The sequence below is a fragment of the Oncorhynchus masou genome, chromosome 31 (genome assembly GCF_036934945.1).
Source record: "Oncorhynchus masou masou isolate Uvic2021 chromosome 31, UVic_Omas_1.1, whole genome shotgun sequence".
Lineage (NCBI taxonomy): Eukaryota > Metazoa > Chordata > Actinopteri > Salmoniformes > Salmonidae > Oncorhynchus > Oncorhynchus masou.
Window position 1 is genome coordinate 74,985,668 of NC_088242.1, and position 21,401 is coordinate 75,007,068.

The following is a 21,401-nucleotide window of genomic DNA, read 5'->3' on the forward strand; positions in this document are numbered from 1 at the left end:
AGAGAATGATGGGAAAAGGAGGAAAAGCTGTTTGACTGCATCAGAGAGGGAGAAAAGCAGTTGGAAGAAGGAGAGAATGAGGGGAAAAGAGGAAAAGCTGTTTGACTGCATCAGAGAGGGAGAAAAGCAGTTGGAAGGAGGAGAGAATGAGGGGAAAAGAGGAAAAGCTGTTGAGGGGAAAAGAGGAAAGCTGTTTGACTGCATCAGAGAGGGAGAAAAGCAGTTGGAAGGAGGAGAGAATGCAGTTGGGGAAAGAATGAGGGGGAAAAGAGGAGAAGATGTTTGACTGCATCAGAGAGGGAGAAAAGCAGTTGGAAGGAGGGGAGAATGAGGGGAAAAGAGGAAAAGCTGCTTGACTGCATCAGAGAGGGAGAAAAGCAGTTGGAAGAAGGAGAGAATGATGGGAAAAGGAGGAAAAGCTGTTTGACTGCATCAGAGAGGGAGAAAAGCAGTTGGAAGAAGGTGAGAATGATGGGAAAAGGAGGAAAAGCTGTTTGACTGCATCAGAGAGGGAGAAAAGCAGTTGGAAGGAGGAGAGAATGAGGGGAAAAGAGGAAAAGCTGTTTGACTGCATCAGAGAGGGAGAAAAGCAGTTGGAAGAAGGAGAGAATGAGGGGAAGAGAAGAAATGCTGTTTGACTGCATCAGAGAGGGAGAAAAGCAGTTGGAAGGAGGAGAGAATGAGGGGAAAAAGAGGAAAAGCTGTTTGACTGCATCAGAGAGGGAGAAAAGCAGTTGGAAGAAGGAGAGAATGATGGGAAAAGGAGGAAAAGCTGTTTGACTGCATCAGAGAGGGAGAAAAGCAGTTGGAAGAAGGAGAGAATGATGGGAAAAGAGGAAAAGCTGTTTGACTGCATCAGAGAGGGAGAAAAGCAGTTGGAAGAAGGTGAGAATAAGGGGAAGAGAGGAAATGCTGTTTGACTGCATCAGAGAGGGAGAAAAGCAGTTGGAAGAAGGTGAGTGAGGGGAAAAGAGGAAAAGCTGTTTGACTGCATCAGAGAGGGAGAAAAGCAGTTGGAAGAAGGTGAGAATAAGGGGAAGAGAGGAAATGCTGTTTGACTGCATCAGAGAGGGAGAAAAGCAGTTGGAAGAAGGTGAGAATAAGGGGAAGAGAGGAAATGCTGTTTGACTGCATCAGAGAGGGAGAAAAGCAGTTGGAAGGAGGAGAGAATGAGGGGAAAAAGAGGAAAAGCTGTTTGACTGCATCAGAGAGGGAGAAAAGCAGTTGGAGACAAACTAAGAGTAGAAACAAAAATGAATAATTGGAAGCTGAACGGAGTAGACATACAGCCTTTTAGAGAGGCAATGTGATCCTTCAAATATAGGCCCTGTAGGGATATCATTGTAGGGATATCATTGTAGGGATATCATTGCATTCAAGCTCAGATACCAGCCCAGGTTCTCATGGACAATCTATTGAGCCCTGGTTTTGGTTTTCTGCTGAGAGGAGTAACACAAACATCTATTTTTCACTCCAACCTGTCTGCTATCAGATCAGAGTACCCACGTTGAATACCAACTCCAAACAAATTGCATCGGCTGAATTCAAGATTCTGATCAAGTGTTTTCTCAAGGTGCACAATGGTTGGGGGGGTGGATTAGTTATTCATACTGTAGTCCCTCTTGCATCCTCTCTCTGTCAGTCTCATCCTCCAAAGGCCTGGAGAACAGATTGTATCACACTGTTTGGGCCAAATTATAATTGCTAATCTGCTTGTTTGGGGACAGCAGCATTTCAAGTGATGGGAGTGCAATTTGCTGTGCGTTATAAGTGTTTAGGAGGAGGGAGAAGTTGGCTTGTCAGTCTGCTGCTGTTTGCTGTCAGGTTGTAGAGAAACAGGGAGGAAGTTGAGTCTTACATACCACATACTCTATTCCCCCTCAGGTGCAACGCTTATTGACACCCAGCCTCTCAGATAATCTCAGATAATCCTTCCTCAGCATCATCAACTTTAGAGGAGGCCCTTGTCAGACCCTGGCAGCAGATTGTCAGACCCTGGCAGCAGATTGTCAGACCCTGGCAGCAGATTGTCAGACCCTGGCAGTAGATTGTCAGACCCTGGCAGTAGATTGTCAGACCCTGGCAGTAGATTGTCAGACCCTGGCAGCAGATTAACAGACCCTGGCAGCAGATTGTCAGACCCTGGCAGCAGATTGTCAGACCCTGGCAGCAGATTGTCAGACCCTGGCAGTAGATTGTCAGACCCTGGCAGCAGATTGTCAGACCCTGGCAGTAGATTGTCAGACCCTGGCAGTAGATTGTCAGACCCTGGCAGTAGATTGTCAGACCCTGGCAGTAGATTGTCAGACCCTGGCAGCAGATTGTCAGACCCTGGCAGTAGATTGTCAGACCCTGGCAGCAGATTGTCAGACCCTGGCAGTAGATTGTCAGACCCTGGCAGTAGATTGTCAGACCCTGGCAGTAGATTGTCAGACCCTGGCAGTAGATTGTCAGACCCTGGCAGCAGATTGTCAGACCCTGGCAGTAGATTGGGTTGTGTGTTTGTGAGTGTGCGTTTTTCACACATGGAGCGTCAATCTGATGTTTATGATCAACAAAGTGCTGTTTAATACAGCCATTAACCTAAAAGATGTACCACTGCCCTTTAAAACTCATTACCAAGCTCCTTAACTTGGTGACAAATATTACCTATAGTGAGAAGAACAAGTATTTGATACACTGCCGATTTTGCAGGTTTTCCTACTTACAAAGCATGTAGAGGTCTGTAATTTTTTATCATAGGAACACTTCAACTGTGAGAGACGGAATCTAAAACAAAAATCCAGAAAATCACATTGTATGATTTTTAAGTAACTAATTTGCATGTTATTGCACCATAATTTGCAAATAAATAAATTAACAAATCCTACAATAGGATTTTCTGGATTTTGTTTCTCGTTTTGTCTGTCATAGTTGAAGTGTACCTATGATGAAAATTACAGGCCTTTCTCATCTTTTTAAGTCGGAGAACTTGCACAATTGGTGGCTGAGTGAAAACCTCCTTCCATCAGCAAGGGCACACACCACCCGGGCAACGAAGGAGTGGCTTCGTAAGAAGCATTTCAAGGTCCTGGAGTGGCCTAGCCAGTCTCCAGATCTCAACCCCATAGAAAATCTTTGAAGGGAGTTGAAAGTCCGTGTTGCCCAGCAACAGCCCCAAACATCACTGCTCTAGAGTAGATCTGCATGGAGGAATGGGCCAAAATACCAGCAACAGTGTGTGAAAACCTTGTGAAGACTTACAGAAAACGTTTGACCTCTGTCATTGCCCACAAAGGGTATATAACAAAGTATTGAGATAAAATTTTGTTATTGACCAAATACTTATTTTCCACCATAATTTGCAAATAAATTAATTAAGAATCCTACAATGTGATTTTCTGGATTTTTTAGTTAGTTAAAGTGTACCTACGATGAAAATTACAGGCCTCTCTCATCTTTTTAAGTGGGAGAACTTGCACAATTGGTGGCTGACTAAATACTTTTTTGCCCCACTGTAGTTCTGAAATAGTCTTTTCATCAACATCAGACCCTTCATAGGCTGGAGACAGACAGACAGAGACAAGACATTGGCTGCTGCATGGCAGTATGTTCCAGAAGTTTACTCACACAAGACTGACAGCAAAGTTAATTCCCTCTCCGCTGCTCCAGGCTCAAGTGCATTGTGGGATTGAATTTGACAGTGCTTTAGAAAAGAGGTTAGGCAATAGGCATCCTCTCAAACACATTCCGTATCATTGTTGCACCAAAATCTCCACATTGATTTGAATGTTGTATTTTGTGGGCATCACACACATATCCTTATGGTTTTCATATGTCATACAGTGGTGAATGCAGGCTTCCAACTTGAATCCTGCTCCAGTCAGTTCTGCTCCAGTCAGTCCTACTCCAGTCAGTCCTGGTCCAGTCAGTCCTGCTCCAGTCAGTCCTGCTCCAGTCAGTCCTGGTCCAGTCAGTCCTGCTCCAGTCAGTCCTGGTCCAGTCAGTCCTGCTCCAGTCAGTCCTACTCCAGTCAGTCCTGGTCCAGTCAGTCCTGCTCCAGTCAGTCCTGCTCCAGTCAGTCCTACTCCAGTCAGTCCTACTCCAGTCAGTCCTGGTCCAGTCAGTCCTGCTCCAGTCAGTCCTACTCCAGTCAGTCCTGGTCCAATCAGTCCTGCTCCAGTCAGTCCTGCTCCAGTCAGTTCTGCTCCAGTCAGTCCTACTCCAGTCAGTCCTGGTCCAATCAGTCCTGGTCCAGTCAGTCCTGGTCCAATCAGTCCTGGTCCAGTCAGTTCTGCTCCAGTCAGTCCTACTCCAGTCAGTCCTGCTCCAGTCAGTCCTACTACAGTCAGTCCTACTCCAGTCAGTCCTGGTCCAGTCAGTTCTGCTCCAGTCAGTCCTGATCCAGTCAGTCCTGATCCAGTCAGTCCTACTCCAGTCAGTCCTGCTCCAGTCAGTCCTGCTCCAGTCCGTCCTGCTCCAGTCAGTCCTGCTCCCTGTGTGTGTGTCAGGGCCAGTCCCAGTTGGGATGTGTATCCTCTGTGTAGGAGTGGGAGATATGGTCCTACCGTGTGTATCAACGCCATCACTAACCCCCATTGTCTGCAGCCTTAATAATGCCTCTGTTTGTCTCCCCTTCCCTGACTTTATGCACCCTAACTAATGGGGAAGAGGAGAGAGGTTAAAAGAAAGCATACAAAAAATGGTAGGAAGGCAGTGGAGAAGAGAGGATCCCCAGAGAGAGGAGAGATTAGAGGACAAAGTGGGCTAAGTGTCCCTCCCACCTTCTCCACATTCAACTGGATTAATCCAACACTCCCTCAGAAGCATGATTTCATTAGTCCCTCCCTTTTTAATATGCTCCTCAGTTGAGTCTGCTGCAGCTGTAATTGAGCTCTTACTCCTGATTGCGTATTTATGAAATACTAATAATTTGGTAGATGTTTATGTAAGTGTATATTAATACACATGTGAATTGTAAATGTGTTCTTTGCATATCCCAACTCCCTCTGAGATACCCTCAGAGTGGGGTCACGGCCAGGGTCAGTCATTATCAACGGTGACCTTCAAGCAATTAGGGTTAAGTGCCTTGCTCACGGGCACATCAACAGCTCTTTTACTTTGTCAGCTCAGGCATGTGAACTACCAACCTTTCAGTTACTGGCCCAACGCTCTAACCGCTTGGCTACCTGCCGCCCTGTGTGTGTCTGTATGTGTGCACGTCTCTTTTAATGTGTGTATGTATATCTCTGATAGTGTGTCTGTAAATGTATCTTTATTGCTTGGGGTGTTTTATCTCACTGTGCCTTCTCTCTTCCCCCAGGTGTATGACACACCACCCATGGTGGTGAAAGGCCCCCCCAGTGGCCAAGACGTCTATGACACGCCCCCCAGTGTGGACAAGAGCCAGCTGTTCTCCCAGCAAACGGTGAGAGGCTGCTGCTGCACCAATAGGGTGTCCTCTCTGTCTGTTGTTGTAGGAGAGGAGGAAGACAGTGGTAGACTCATCAATCCCAGTGTACTTTACCATCTGTCCTTGTTTGCTGGATATGTGGGGTCTTAAAGTAACCATCCCTCCTCCTTATCATGAGTCAGAATGTGTTATACATCATTATGAAGTCCTATGGCAGTACAGTATGTGTTTGATGTTGCCTCTGTCTCCCTCCCAGGTGTACGACTTCCCCCCCTCCGTCAGTAAGGATGTTCCAGACGCTCCTATCAGGGAGGAGACCTATGATGTCCCCCCCCACTTTGCCAAGCTGAAGAGTCTGGAGAGCCAGAGCCAGGGCTATCTGATCCCCGGGGGGCCTGAGCCCCCCATCCCTGAAGATGTGTACGATGTCCCTCCCCCTCCCCTCACCGGCAAGCGCCACCCAGACGCCTATCACACCCCCCTGGGCCAGGAGATCTACGACATCCCTGCCAGTCTGAGGAAGGGCGGACACCATAACCCCCAGGATGTGTACGATTTCCCACGCGAGCGGCCTGCGTGCGAGGACTCCATCTATGACGTCCCTCCTCAGGTGGTGAGAGACGCGGGTGCCACAGAGGAGATGACTGTCAGCTTCAAACGCCTGTCTGCCTCCAGCACGGGCAGCACCCGCAGCAACCTGTCCACCTCCTCTCTGGACATGGTGCCAGTCAGGGAATCGGCGGTGCCCAGCCAGGCCGGCCCGGGGAAACTGTTGATCCTAGACCTGGAGCAGGCCATGGAGCGCCTCTCCCACCTACAGCAGGACGTGGAGGGCTCCGTCTCCCTCCTCATGTCTTTCATCAGTGGGAACTGGCGCAGCCCCACCCAGATGGAGGCCAACCTGCCAGCCATCAGGAAGGCAGTGGACAGGATGAGGGCGGCCGTCAGGGACCTGCTGGAGTTTGCACGGGGGGCCGTGGCCAACTCTGCCCAGGCCACTGACCGCACGCTGCAGGCCAAGCTGGGCAAGCAGGTGCAGAAGATGGAGGAAGCCTTCCAGGGCCTGGTCAAGTACAGCCAGGCTCTGGACGCTGTGGGCTGGGCCCCCTCTGCTCAAATGGCACCCTTAGCAGGCAATGGTGGGGATGACCTGGACCGGCTGGTCATGTGTGCCCGGGGCGTGCCCGACGACACGAAACAGCTGGCTTCCTTTCTCCATGGCAACGCCTCGCTGCTCTTTAAAAGGACAAACAAGCAGCAGCAGCTTCCTCTTGCCCACGTCCCCCACACTGCTGACCTCATGGGTCAGATGACCAACAACAACATCTCAGCTTATCAGACAGGAGACGGCAGGGCCAACATCCAGTCCCGGCCCCTGCCGTCCCCGCCCAAGTTCACGGCCGAGGAGGAGACCCATGACCGGCCCTACGAGACTACAGAGGAGGGCTGGATGGAGGACTATGACTATGTGCATTTACAGGTAATACCTCCTCATATGAAAGAACAAAACAGATCATCACATATGCGTTTACATCCTCAATTATCAGTGGAGAATAAGGTTGGAGTGTGTTGGTACTGTCAGTGACAGCACTGGTACTTATAACAGTATGGTGGTTTGGAGCAATCAGCAGCACTTTACATTAACCCATGGATTATGTTAAGCATGTAAACCATAGTGTCTGTCTGTGTTTAATGATACGCTGGGACAGTATTTCAGATGAAAGAGAAGATAGAGATGACGATACACCAGTAGATTGATCAATTTCCCATACAAGGCTTCGTCATGTGGGATACACATCCTCCCCCAACGCACTGCTTCAGGAGTCATTATCAGTCACCATTACTGCATGTACAGGCGTGTTGCTCTACCCACCATCGCTTTCACTGTCCACTGCTGCTGTTGTATCCCTCATGTACAGGCGTGTTGCTCTACCCACCATCGCTTTCACTGTCCACTGCTGCTGTTGTATCCCTCATGTACAGGCGTGTTGCTCTACCCACCATCGCTTTCACTGTCCACTGCTGCTGTTGTATCCCTCATGTACAGGCGTGTTGCTCTACCCACCATCGCTTTCACTGTCAACTGCTGCTGTTGTATCCCTCATGTACAGGCATGTTGCTCTACCCACCATCGCTTTCACTGTCCACTGCTGCTGTTGTATCCCTCATGTACAGGCGTGTTGCTGTACCCACCATCGCTTTCACTGTCCACTGCTGCTGTTGTATCCCTCATGTACAGGCGTGTTGCTCTACCCACCATCGCTTTCACTGTCCACTGCTGCTGTTGTATCCCTCATGTACAGGCGTGTTGTATCCCTCATGTACAGGCATGTTGCTCTACCCACCATCGCTTTCACTGTCCACTGCTGCTGTTGTATCCCTCATGTACAGGCATGTTGCTCTACCCACCATCGCTTTCACTGTCCACTGCTGCTGTTGTATCCTGTCCATGTACAGGCGTGTTGCTCTACCCACCATCGCTTTCACTGTCCACTGCTGCTGTTGTATCCCTCATGTACAGGCGTGTTGCTCTACCCACCATCGCTTTCGCTGTCCACTGCTGCTGTTGTATCCCTCATGTACAGGCGTGTTGCTCTACCCACCATCGCTTTCGCTGTCCACTGCTGCTGTTGTATCCCTCATGTACAGGCATGTTGCTCTACCCACCATCGCTTTCGCTGTCCACTGCTGCTGTTGTATCCCTCATGTACAGGCGTGTTGCTCTACCCACCATCGCTTTCGCTGTCCACTGCTGCTGTTGTATCCCTCATGTACAGGCTGCTGTTGTATCCCTCATGTTGCTCTACCCACCATCGCTTTCGCTGTCCACTGCTGCTGTTGTATCCCTCATGTACAGGCGTGTTGCTCTACCCACCATCGCTTTCGCTGTCCACTGCTGCTGTTGTATCCCTCATGTACAGGCGTGTTGCTCTACCCACCATCGCTTTCGCTGTCCACTGCTGCTGTTGTATCCCTCATGTACAGGCGTGTTGCTGTACCCACCATCGCTTTCACTGTCCACTGCTGCTGTTGTATCCCTCATGTACAGGCGTGTTGCTCTACCCACCATCGCTTTCGCTGTCCACTGCTGCTGTTGTATCCCTCATGTACAGGCGTGTTGCTGTACCCACCACGCTTTCACTGTCCACTGCTGCTGTTGTATCCCTCATGTACAGGCGTGTTGCTCTACCCACCATCGCTTTCACTGTCCACTGCTGCTGTTGTATCCCTCATGTACAGGCGTGTTGCTCTACCCACCATCGCTTTCACTGTCCACTGCTGCTGTTGTATCCCTCATGTACAGGCGTGTTGCTCTACCCACCATCGCTTTCACTGTCCACTGCTGCTGTTGTATCCCCATGTCATGTACAGTTGCATGTTCAGGCGTGTTGCTGTACCCACCATCGCTTTCACTGTCCACTGCTGCTGTTGTATCCCTCATGTACAGGCGTGTTGCTCTACCCACCATCGCTTTCACTGTCCACCGCTGCTGTTGTATCCCTCATATGCAGCAGTGTTGTTGTTATGAAAATGCAAGGAGAACAGATTATGCTAAAATGATATGATCTTATTTAAAATACAGTTATATCTTAAATATGTTTCAGTGCTATATGTGTGTTTGGCACACTAACATACAAATCTCGATGTCATGTGTCACTTTCTCTCAGTGCAGTGGCAGAGCTGCAGTCTGGTCTGGTGTGATATGAGCTCATACTGCCCTCTACTGATTAGGAGGATTATCACACGTGGTGTCAGACATTATTTTCTATGGGTGATCCTCCCTTGAGCCAGTTGAATTAAAATCCCATCCCAGCATTGTCTTAGTGTGTTTGTGTCTATGTGTTTGGAGCAGTAAATACAGTTTCTTTCTGTCATTTGATTTCCAGGGTAAGGAAGAGTTTGAGAAGAATCAGAGGCAATTATTGGAGAAAGGGACCAGACACAACAAAACCACACTGGAACGGCAGCAGGTGAGGACCTGTGGGTCTGTCAGTCAGTGAGAGTGGATGTGTATCTTAGTAATTAATAAGGGAGTGTTTGAAAGAACATTATGTGCGACTGTGCTGTTCCATTGTTGTCTTAATGGTTGTGGGTTCAATCAGTTCACATGGGATGATTTACAGATCAGGCAGGTATTTATTTACTCTCTCTGTGTTCCCATCTACTGCAGCTGAAACAGTTTGAGCGACTGGAGCAGGAAGTCAGCCAGCCAATCAACAATGACATCTCAGGCTGGACCCCGCCTCCCCACTATCCAGCGGCCCAGCGGAGCAAGCTGAGCATGGGCGACCGACAGCTGCTGCTCTTCTACTCGGAGCAGTGTGAGGCCAACGTCACCACCCTCACCAACGCCATCGACGCCTTCTACTCCTCCATCAACAACAACCAGCCGCCCAAGATCTTCGTGGCTCACAGCAAATTTGTCATCCTCAGCGCACACAAGCTGGTGTTCATCGGGGACACGCTCTCTCGACAGGCCAAGTCCCCAGAGGTGCGGGCGCACGTGGCCCAGCACAGTAATGCTCTGTGTGACAAACTCAAGGACATCGTGGTGAGCACCAAGACTGCAGCGCTGCAATATCCTTCCCCCGGTGCGGCGCGAGACATGACGGAGAGGGTGAGGGAGCTGGCCGGCTGCACACAGCAGTTCCGCATGGCTCTGGGCCAGCTGGTGGCCATGTGAACCTCCGGTCCTGAGACACTGACATGGGGAGTCCACACTGGGACACACAGCACCCACACACCCAGTGGGCCACTATCACAGACACATGGACCCTTCATCCTCCTCTTGTGCTTTTTATTTTTAAAAAGGACAACTATCTGACTGGGCTGGGCCATAGGTTGTAAATTAATCATTGTAAATATTTAAGTTACTATTAGCCAGAAAGAAAATGTACTTCCACTATATATATGTTTTTGAGACCTTCTGGAAAAACTCAACAGGATGTAGTTTTTAGGCAATGTCCATTATGATTATTATTGCTAAATTGTAATTATTGCTCTGATTATTATAATTGTTATCATTATTGTTATAATACGTTGATTAAGGATGTTTACATTTCAAACAAAATGTATGTAGTACTTAATGCTGTTTTTCATCCTAGATTATCAATAATGGTGGATTTTGTAAAAGTCATGTACTTAGAATATGTTGACAGAAAATAAATAGCTTTCCTTAGAGCTGTCAAAGGAGGCTAGGCATTGTGTTGTGAGTGCAAGGCATTCTGGGTAGGACCTGGGAGGGAGAGGTTTCCATGACAGACAGTTAATAAAGTTCTCACTGCTGTCATGGGAAAGGTTTCATTTGAGTAGCTCTACATGCTAATTAAAATGTCCCAATTAGAATACTGTATTTTAGTACCATCTCTTCCTTTGAGATTGAAGGAAGAATGAAAATAGTTTTATGGTCAGCATTTCTACTTCCCTTGTTTATCAAAAGCACAAAGATTTATGCATCTGTCTGCTGCCACTAGAGTGCTAGTATTCACCATACTCTCCCAGACTCTCCTAGGCCTGCATGCTCTGTGGTCTATAGGGTTGGTTTGGACTCTTGTGACTGTTCTAGAAGTCTGTTCTAGAAGTCTCCTGTGCTCCTTACCAGGCTCTCTGCTCACCTCCCAGAGGTGGAACTCTGCCTCTCCTCCCCCTAGCACTTCCTGGACAGCACTGCTGCACCCTGCAGGCCAGGGGAACCTGGAATGGTTAGGTGTACTGTTTGTGAGGATATAATTGGTGTGAAAAGTGCATTTGTTTTCCTTAGCATGCACTCAACTCCCTTGTAAATTGATGAGCATATTAAGGAGTGGTTGTTTATGAGCTCCACTTCTGCTTTTTACCAAATGGATGTACACACACACACACACACGTAAGATATTGACGGTAATATCTGTTAGCCTAACATGAACCATTCTTGACACTATTCAAATCACATTGCCGCAGCTGTATCATATTCCACTTCAATAGCTGTACCAGAGGGATGTGAGTTAGCTTGGTCAGGGGGTGTGTTTTACTATTTCTTCAGTCCTGGAGAAATCTCCAAACAAAGCAGAGGAATCTGCTAACACTCTAGTTTCCATTGACCTGTTTTCTAAAACCTGGCTGGTTGTATTCTAAGTATCAGATTATGTCAGAGGGTGAAGTTCAATGCAACATATTGTATTATAAAGCACTGCAACATGTTGTTGTGGATATAGTTGAAACCCCTATGAAGTAAAAAAAAAAAAATACATTGAAAACTAAGCTGACTGGTAATGTTATTCTGGTCTCAAATCTGTGTTTTAAGATTTGAAATATATATGTTAAGAACATACTTCTGCTGTACATTGCATAACTGGAAAATACAGTGCTTCGGAAAGTATTCAGGGCCCTTGACTTTTTGTTACGTTACAGCCTTATTCTAAAATTGATTCAATTGTGTTTTTCCTTCTGATCATTCTACACACAATACCCCATAATGACAAAGCAAAAACAGGTTTTTAGAAATCTTTCCAAATTTATAACAAATAAAAAAACTTATGTCATTTACATAAGTATTCAGACCCTTTACTCCGTACTTTGTTGAAGCACCTTTGGAAGCGATTACCGCCTCGAGTCCTCTTGGGTATGATGCTACAAGCTTGGCACACCTGTATTTGGGGAGATTCTCCCATTCTTCTCTGCAGATCCTCTTAAGATCTGTCAGGTTGGATGGAGAGTATTGATGCACGGCTATTTTCCGATCTCTCCAGAGATGTTCGAATGGGTTCAAATCTGGCCTCTGGCTGGGCCACTCAAGGATATTGAGACTTGTCCCGAAGCCACTCCTGCTCTGTCTTGGCTGTGTGCTTACAGTCATTGTCCTGTTGGAAGGGGAACCTTTGACCCAGTCTCAGGTCCTGAGCACTCTGGATTTTCAGGTTTTCATTAGGATCTCTCTGTACTTTGCTCCGTTCATCTTTCCCTTTATCCTGACTAGTCTCCCAGTCCCTGCCACTGAAAAACATCCCCACAGCATGATGATACTTCACAGTAGGGATGGTGCAAGGTTTCTTCCAGATGTGACTCTTGGCATTCAGGCCAAAAAGTTCAATCTTGGTTTCATCAGAATCTTGTTTCTCACCGTCTGAGAGTCTTAGGTGCCGTTTGGCAAACTCTAAGCTGGCTGCCTTTTACTGAAGAGTGGCTTCCGTCTGGCCTCTCTACCATAAAGGCTTGATTGGTGGAGTTCTGCAGAGATGGTAGTCCTTCTGGAAGGTTTTCCCATCTCCACAGAGGAACTCTAGAGCTCTGTCAGAGTGACTATCAGGTTCTTGGTCACCTCCCTGACCAAGGCCCTTCTCCCCCGATTGCTCAGTTTGGCCGGGTGGCCAGCTCTCTTGATGGTTCCAAACTTCTTCCATTTAAGAATGATGGAAGCCACTGTGTTCTTGGGGACCTTCAAAGCTGCAGACATTTTTTGGTAACCTTCCCCAGACCTGTGCCTCGACACGATCCTGTCTTAGAGCTCTATGGACAATTCCTTCAACCTCATGATTTGGTTTTTGCTCTGACATGCATTGTCAACTGTGGGACCTTATACATACATGTGTGCCCTTCCAAATCATGCCCAATCAAGTTGTGGAAACGTCTCAAGGATGATCAATGGAAACAGGATGCACCTGAGCTAAATTTCAAGTCTCATAGCAAAGGGTCTGAATACTTATGCAAGTAAGGTATTTCTGTTTGAGCTTTGTCATTATGGGGTATTGTGTGTAGATTGATACGTTTTTAAAATTGATTTTACCTTTATTTAACTAGGTCAGTTAAGAACAAATCAGTTAAGAACAAATTCTTATTTTTAATGACAGCCTAAGAACTGTTTAACTGCCTGTTCAGGGGCAGAACGACAGATTTGTACCTTGTCAGCCCGGGGATTTGAACTTGCAACCTTTCGGTTACTAGTCCAACACCCTAACCACTAGGCTACCCTGCCACCCCACTCATTTTCAGTCACACTTGGTGTTACAGACCTTTATTTTTTGGGGTGACTTCAGACTTCAGCTTTCGGACAAGTAAAAGAGCAGTCCTACTTGCTTACTAATAAAAACACTAAAATACCATATTACAGAGTAATAAAAATGTAACAACATGCATACACACGTTTATTCTGCCAAAGAACCAGCAGTTTTTGTTAGTGATTTAGTAAATTCATAAATCAAGTGCTCAATATACCCACAGTGGAGGCTCCTCAAAAGAAAGGGGAGGACCATCCTCCTCAGTGAATTTCATACAAATAAAGTGAAACATTCAAGATGATCATTTTTAGATAAAGCTAAATACATTCACGTCACCAAATAATTTATTAAAACACACTTTTCTGCAATGAAGGTCTATAGTAGCCTCAACATCACTCTGTAGGGTAGCATCACGGTGTAGCTGGAGGACAGCTAGTTTCCATCCACCTCTGGGTACATTGCCTTCAATACAAAACCTAGGAGGCTCGGGGTTCTCACCCCCTTCCATAGACTTACACAGTAATTATGACGACTATCAGAGCTCTTGCAGCATGAACTGACATGTTGTCCACCCAATCAAAGGATCAGAGAATGAATCTAGTACTGAAAGTATAAGATACAGCTTGCTAAGACAGCAGTGCATAAACTGTGGTGAGTAGTTGACTCAAAGAGAGAGAAAGACAGTAGTTGAACAGTTTTGAACAAATTCAAAAGTGAAGAATAAGCAAGAGAGAGAGCTAACTATATTACGTTGTATTTTCCTCCACTTTCACTTTAGAGAATGCAGCTAGCTATTTTAGCCTACTCAAACACCCAGCTCAAACAGAGAAAGATGCTATGTTAGCTAGCTGGCTGGAACTCTTCCAAATCAAGGTAAGCTTTTGGTTTTATTAATTTATTGCCACCAGGACTGCCGGTGTAACTGCTAAACTGCTTGCTGACAACACTGTACTGCATGATTGTAGCGGGTTTACAATCACGTTAGTTCTAGTAGCTATGTTGACTATGACATTAGCTAATATGGTGACAACAATGTAGGCTGTGTGTAGAGGTTAGCGGTTATATGATTTATGGTTTGGCATGAAGGGAAAACCGAGTGCGTAGATGCAAGAAGGAATTATACAAGGAGCAAAGTGATCATGCTGTTTGTATGTGGCTGCTATGAAAGTGAACTGTGTTTGCGTTTGATCAGTGGTGTATTCAGTCCGCCAGTTCTGTTAAAACATTTCTTAAACGGAAGCAAACGGAACGAAACGGGGATAAACCTACACTACATGACCAAAAGGATGTGGACACCTGCTCATCGTACATCTCATTCCAAAATCCTGGGCATTATATGGAGTTGGTCCCCCCTTTGCTGCTATAACAGCCTCCACTATTCTGGGAAGGCTTACCACTAGATCTTGGAACATTGCTGAGGGGACTAGCTTCCATACAGCCACAAGAGCATTAGTGAGGTCAGGCACTGATGTTGGGCGATTCCAATTAATCCGAAAGGTGTTCGATGGGGTTGGGGTCAAGGCTCTGTGTAGGCCAGTCAAGTTCTTCCACATCGATCTCGACAAACTATTTCTGTTTGGACCTCGCTTTGTGCATGGGGGCATTGTCATGCTGAAACAGGAACTTCCTCAAACTGTTGTTGGAAGCACAGAATTGTTTGGTGATTTCCTTTCACTGGAATTAAGGGGCTTAGCCCGAACAATGAAATACAGCCCCAGACCATTATTCCTCCTCCACCAAACTTTATAGTTGGCACTATGCATTGAGGCAGGTAGCAGTGTCCTGGCATCCACCAAACCCAGATTTGTCTGTCAGACTGCCAGATGGTGAAACGTGATTCATCACTCCAGAGAACACGTTTTCACTGCTCCAGAGTCCAATGGCGGTGAGCTTTACACCACTCCAGTTGACACTTCGCATTGCACATGGTGATCTTAGGCTTGGGTGTGGCTGCTCGGGCCATGGAAACCCACTTCATGAAGCTTCCGACGAACAGTTTTTGTGCTGATGTTGCTTCCAGAAGCTGTTTGGAACTCAGTAGTGATTGTTGCAACCGAGGACAAACTATTTTTATGCGCTACGCGCTTCAGCACTTGGCGGTTCCGTTCTGTTAGCTTGTGTGGTCTACGTCGGGGCTTAGCCCTCGTTGCTCCTAGACATTTCCACTTCACAATAGCAGCATTTACAGTTAACCAGGGCAGCTCTAGTAGAGCAGACATTTGATGACCTGACTTGTTGGAAAGGTGAAATCCCATGACGGTGCCACGTTGAAAGTCAATGAGCTAATTCAGTAAGGCCATTCTACTGCCAATGTTTACCTATGGAGATTGCATGGTGGTGTACTCAATTTTATACACCTGTCAGCAACGGATGTGGCTGAAATAGCCAAATCCACCAATTGGAAGGAGTGTCCACATACTTTTGTATATATAGTGTACCTGAACTTGTCCAATAGAAACTCTCGTTGGACTAATGATTACGGCCAAATCAGCTACATGCAGGCAAGAGTGTACAAGGTGGTATTGAATGCGTCACTGTCTGTCACTTTGATTACTCCAATTTTTCTCTCGACCCGTGCGCCAATGTTGTAAACTTTCAGCCATAGGCTAGGTTGTAGCAACCTCATGATGGGTATAGGGAAAAGTTGAGTATCATGTAGTAGCCTAAACCTATCGATGTTACATTGAGCTAGGGTGAATAGAATATGAATGACCATCATCCAATGTCACAGGAGGTCGGTGGCAGGAGGTTGGGGAGCACTAACTAGTTAGTGGAATGGTATCAAACACATGGAGATGCCATTCCATTAACTCCGTTCCAGCCATTATAATGAGCTGTCCTCCCCTCAGCAGCCTTCACTCTCCAATATGCGGGAATAGAAATAAGGGAATGCTTATAAAACATGTTTGGGCCTCCCTCATCTTAAACGGCACCGACCGCCACTGATACCCAATATATTTCAAACATTTCATTCAGCAGGTCAATGAGTTCTAATGAAAGGAAGGAAACACATTCTAAAATATACAGAAGGCACACAGCATTTCAAAGCTTCACTTGTAACATATCCACCAAGTGTTGCTGAGCATCTGAAACAGGACAACAGTTTAAATTGGTTTCTGTGGATTCAAATGACAGACAGCGGTGAAGATTTGGTCTTTCACCGGAAACAGTGAAGCTCAATTTTTTTTGTAGTAGTAGTTTATTCAAATTTTACAAGTAGGTCGTACTTGGCAGCTGAAAGCTGAATTGCAGTACACAGCACATACAAGTGAACAAATCTCTTGGCGCTGAAAAAGCAAGACAAACCTCAATAAAAATATGAATGTCATGAGTATAGGTCTGGACTACAAGGTTGAGTACTTCAAGCCTCAAACACATGGAGCAACAGTCAATAGCACAAGGATTGAGCAGAAGGAGGTACAGGTGGTCTGTCTTTTGAGAGACCGAGAGCTATAAATGTCTAGAGAAACCACACTGGCCTACATTTGACTAGCAATCACAAAATACTACACATCAAATAACCTTAGCGGACTGATATAGCAGTCTGTAGTGCAGACATAAAAAAAATGTTATTTATTTAGAACTCACCGCCTGGCGCAGGTGGGAAGACACATGAAACAAGGACAAGTGCAGAAACCCACTGCCAGGCTCGTGGGGCATAAGGCAGGGGAGGGGACTTTTTTTCAACATTAATGAGTTAAGGAAATTCATTGCAAAAACCACAATGTATCCTTACATACTTCTAATCATAAGATGTGTAAAGTAATAACACTAATTTATAACACAAAAAAACAAACACACATGTATTCTGCCAAAGAACCTGTCTGATCATCACTTGCCCCGCACGAAGCTACTGCAATGCTCACACTAATCTGATGAGTTGAACTGCAATGGAGATCTGAAGTTGCATTTGTGAAGTTGGGTTGACTCTGATTCCTTGTCTTGATTATGCTTTGCCTTGATTCTGTGTCTTGATGGTATCATGGCGATGGAAAAGATGGCTGACGTTTGAAATGCTCCTAACCTTCTGTTTTTTTCCCCTTAGTTTTTTTTCTTCTTTTTTTTAACTTATTCTGTACATAATGTTGCTGCTACCGTCTCGTATGAATAACTTCTGGACATCAGAACAGCAATTACTCACCACGAACTGGCAGAAGCTTTTTTTCTCCCTTTTAACGAGTCTGACGAGCCCGACGTGAAGGACATACTGCTTTCCCGGGAACAGGCCCAAATCCCTGTCATTTGTGTGAAGATAAGCCCAAGAAAAAGAGGACGGAGGTCAGACTGCCTTCTGAGAATTTGTAGGCGATCAAATAAACCCCCATTGCCTTCCGTTCTACTAGCGAACATGCAATCATTGGAAAATAAAATCGAAGATTAAACTACCAACGGGACATTAAAAACTATCTTATTCTTCATGGAGTCTTGGCTGAACAACGGCATTATCAACATACAGCTGGCTGGATATACGCTGTATCGGAAGGATAGAACAATGGCGTCTGTTAAGACAAAGGGGGCGGACTATGTATATTTGTAAACAACAGCTGGTGCACGATAAGGAAGTCTCAAGGTTTTGCTCACCTGAGGTAGAGTATCTCATGATAAGCTGTAGACCACACTATTTACCAAGAGCGTTTTCATCTATATTCTTTGTAGCTGTCTATTAACCATCACAAACCGATGCTGGCACTAAGACCGCACTCAATGAGCTGCATTCCACCATAAGCAAACAGGAAAACGCTCATCCAAAGGTGCCACTCCTAGTGGCCGGGTACTTTAATGCAGGGAAACTTAAATCCGTTTCACCAAATTTCTATCAGCATGTTAAATGTGCAACCAGAGGGGGAAAAAAACTCTAGACCACCTTTACTCCGCACACAGAAACAATTCTATCCTCCTGATTCCTGCTTACAAGAAAAAATTAAAGCAGGAAGCACCAGTGACTCGGTCAATTAAAAAAGTGGTCAGATGAAGCAGATGCTAAGCTACAGGACTGTTTGCTAGCACAGACTGGAATATGTTCCAGGATTCTTCCAATGGCATTGACGAGTACACCACATCAGTCACAGGCTTCATAAATAAGTGCCTTGATAACGTCGTCCCCACAGTGACCATACGTACATACCCCAACCAGAAGCCATGGATGACAGGCAACATCCGCACTGAGCTAAAGGCTTGCACTGCCGCTTTCAAGGAGTGGGACTCTAACCCAGAAGCTTATAAGAAATCCCGCTATGCCCTCCGACGAACCATCAAACAGGCACAGCGTCAACAAAGGACTAAGATCGAATCGTGCTACATAAGATTCGACGCTAGTCAGATGTGGCAGGGCTTGCAAACTATTACAGACTACAAAGGGAAGCACAGCCAAGAGCTGCCCAGTGACATGAGCGGGATGAGCTAAACTACTTCCATTCTCGCTTCGAAGCAAATAACACTGAAACATGCATGAGAGCAACAGCTGTTCCGGACGACTGTGTGATCACGCTCTCCGCAGCCGAAGTGAGTAAGACCTTTAAAATAGGCCAATTTTCACAAGGCCGCAGGGCCAGACAGATTACCAGGATGTGTACTGCGAGCATGCGCTGACCAACTGGCAAGTGTCTTCACTGACATTTTCAACCTCTCCCTGTCTGTAATACCAACATGTTTCAAGCAGATTTGGGTTTGGGTTTTACTTTACATTCTATAACATTATTTGAATGTTTGGATTTGTTAAATGTGATACGCCATGTGTAACATCCATTTTTATAGCTTACTCCGCTATTTGAGTCATCCCTCTCGGCTCTCTCTCCATGCCACCTTCCACACAGACCGAGTCCCACCCAGTCACTCAAGGAGCACATTTGTTGTTGCTTGACCATGAGACACTTTCTTTCCGTCTGCATGGTCAATGCAGTACATGCAACAATGTTGATGACGATGTTGTTTCCACTTTGGTCTTAATATAAATCCACAAGCCTTCTATAATTACAATATTAGTTTGTGGTTCTTACATCTGCAAACAGCTAGTTTGTATTTTTTTAGCAAGTTTAGCTAAATCGTATTAGACACTAATGCTAATCACTAGTTAGCTAACTAGCTAATAAAAGTACTGAGTCAGAGCAAACGTAGCTAGCTAATACAGCCTGATACCAGTACTGGTGGAGGATTAAATCAGCATGTTGTGCAACAGTATCTTCTGAATCAAAGAGGAATAGGCGAAGCATGACTATGTTGGCTATATGAATAAAGATTTAATGTAGCCAAAGATTATAAGGTCCTCTAGGAAACACTGAAAATAACTTTGGTTCCTACCCTGTCACAATAACTCACCCATGGCATTTTCATTCGTTCAAAGTGCCCACTATTATTACAACAAACATTCTATTCTACAAACATTCTATTTCCATGATTCCAAAAGTTCACAAAAGTGTTTTGATCTAAATTGCAATTGAAACATTTGGTAAAAAATAAGGCCTAGTATTTTTGCCCATATCGTGGCAGTGTAGATCTGATATCAAATGACTGCAGGAAATGCAGAAATTGATGGAAATGCAGGAAATTATTTTTGGTTGAAGTTGAATTGAACAGTATAAAACAATCAGAATGGATAAAGACCCATTGAAATAATTTAGAATATGTGTTGCCACCCTCGGGCCACGTCAAATTAGAAAAATACCATACATACATACACACATATATGTATATATTTCTATATATATGATATTTTGGCCATATCGCCCAGCTCTGGCCGCCCCCAGGTGGTAAGGGTAGGTAACAACACAGGGGCCCCTCAGTGGTGTATGCTCAGTCCCCTCCTGCACTCCATGTTCACTCATGACTGCACTGCCAGGCACGACTCCAACACCATCATTAAGTTTGCCGATGACACAACAGTGGAAGGCCTGATCACCGATTACGACGAGACAGCCTATAGGAAGGCCGTGTGGTGCCAGGACAACAACCTCTCCCTCAAAACTTTTGGATATCAGAGCGGCGGTAACTCACAAGCATTACGACCAGCAATACGACTTTCCCGAATTGGATCCTTTGTTCGCACCCCCCAGGGCAATTTAACTTATTCCAGAGGCTGCTCCAAAACACCGCCGACGGAGAAGAGGTATTCAGAGTGGACTTCTAGTCCGAGTCAGGAGGCGTGCACACTCTCCACCGCTTTGGAGTATATTACTCGCTAATGTTTAGTCTCTGGATAAAAAAGTAAAGGAGCTCAGGGCAAGGATCTCCTTCGAGAGAAACATTAGGGATTGTAACACACTCTGTTTCACGGAAACATGGCTCTCTCGGGATATACTATCCCCCTCCATTCAGCCATCTGGGTTCTCAGTACATCGCCTAGAGAGGAATAAAGACATGGTGTGATTGTGATAACATACAGAAACTCAAGTCCTTTTGTTCACCAAACCTAGAATACCTCAATCAAATGCCGACCATATTACATCCAAAGAGAATTCTCTTTGGTTATAGTCACAGTTGTGTATATTCCCCCTCAAGCAGATGCCACGATGGCACTCAAAGAACTACACTGGACTTTATGCAAACTGGAAACCACATATCCTGAGGCTGAATTTATTGTAGCTGGGGATTTTTACAAAGAAAATTTGAGGAAAAGACTACCTTAGTTCTACCAACACATTGACTATAGTACTCGCCCTGGTAAAACATTGGATCACTGCTATTCAACTTTTCAAAATGCCTACAAGGCCCTCCCCCGCCCTTCCTTCAGCAAATCTACTGAAGACTCCATTTTGTTCCTCCCTTCCTATAGGCAGAAACTCAAACAGGAAGTATCCCCGCTAAGGTCTTTTCAACGCTGGTCTGACCAATAAGAATCCATGCTTCCAGATTGTTTTGATCACGAGGATTGGAATATGTTCTGGGTAGCCTCAGAATAATATTTATGAATAAACAGACACAGTGACTGAGGTCATCAGGATGTGTATAGGAGATGTATCCACTGTGACAATTATAACCTACCCTACCCAGAAACGGTGGACATATGACAGAAGTCACACAAAACTGAAAGTGTGAACCAC

At 45.7% G+C, this 21,401-nt stretch overlaps 2 protein-coding genes across 4 annotated transcripts in view; both read left to right on the forward strand.

The window, feature by feature from the left end:
- LOC135524859 (golgin subfamily A member 6-like protein 22) overlaps window positions 1–2,117 on the forward strand; it is a 2,746-nt gene extending 629 nt beyond the window's left edge. The window contains exon 2 of the mRNA XM_064952717.1: window positions 401–2,117. Coding sequence (XP_064808789.1) covers window positions 401–638 — 238 coding nt within the window. The 3' untranslated portion in view covers window positions 639–2,117. The remainder of the gene's footprint in view (window positions 1–400) is intronic.
- Window positions 1–11,981, forward strand: part of bcar1 (BCAR1 scaffold protein, Cas family member) — a 120,483-nt gene extending 108,502 nt beyond the window's left edge. For all 3 annotated transcript variants that reach the window (XM_064951959.1, XM_064951958.1, XM_064951960.1), the window contains exons 4-7: window positions 5,303–5,407; window positions 5,649–6,872; window positions 9,280–9,363; window positions 9,564–11,981. In XM_064951959.1, coding sequence (XP_064808031.1) covers window positions 5,303–5,407; window positions 5,649–6,872; window positions 9,280–9,363; window positions 9,564–10,076 — 1,926 coding nt within the window. In that variant the 3' untranslated portion in view covers window positions 10,077–11,981. The remainder of the gene's footprint in view (window positions 1–5,302; window positions 5,408–5,648; window positions 6,873–9,279; window positions 9,364–9,563) is intronic.
- The last annotated feature ends 9,420 nt before the right edge of the window (window positions 11,982–21,401 follow it).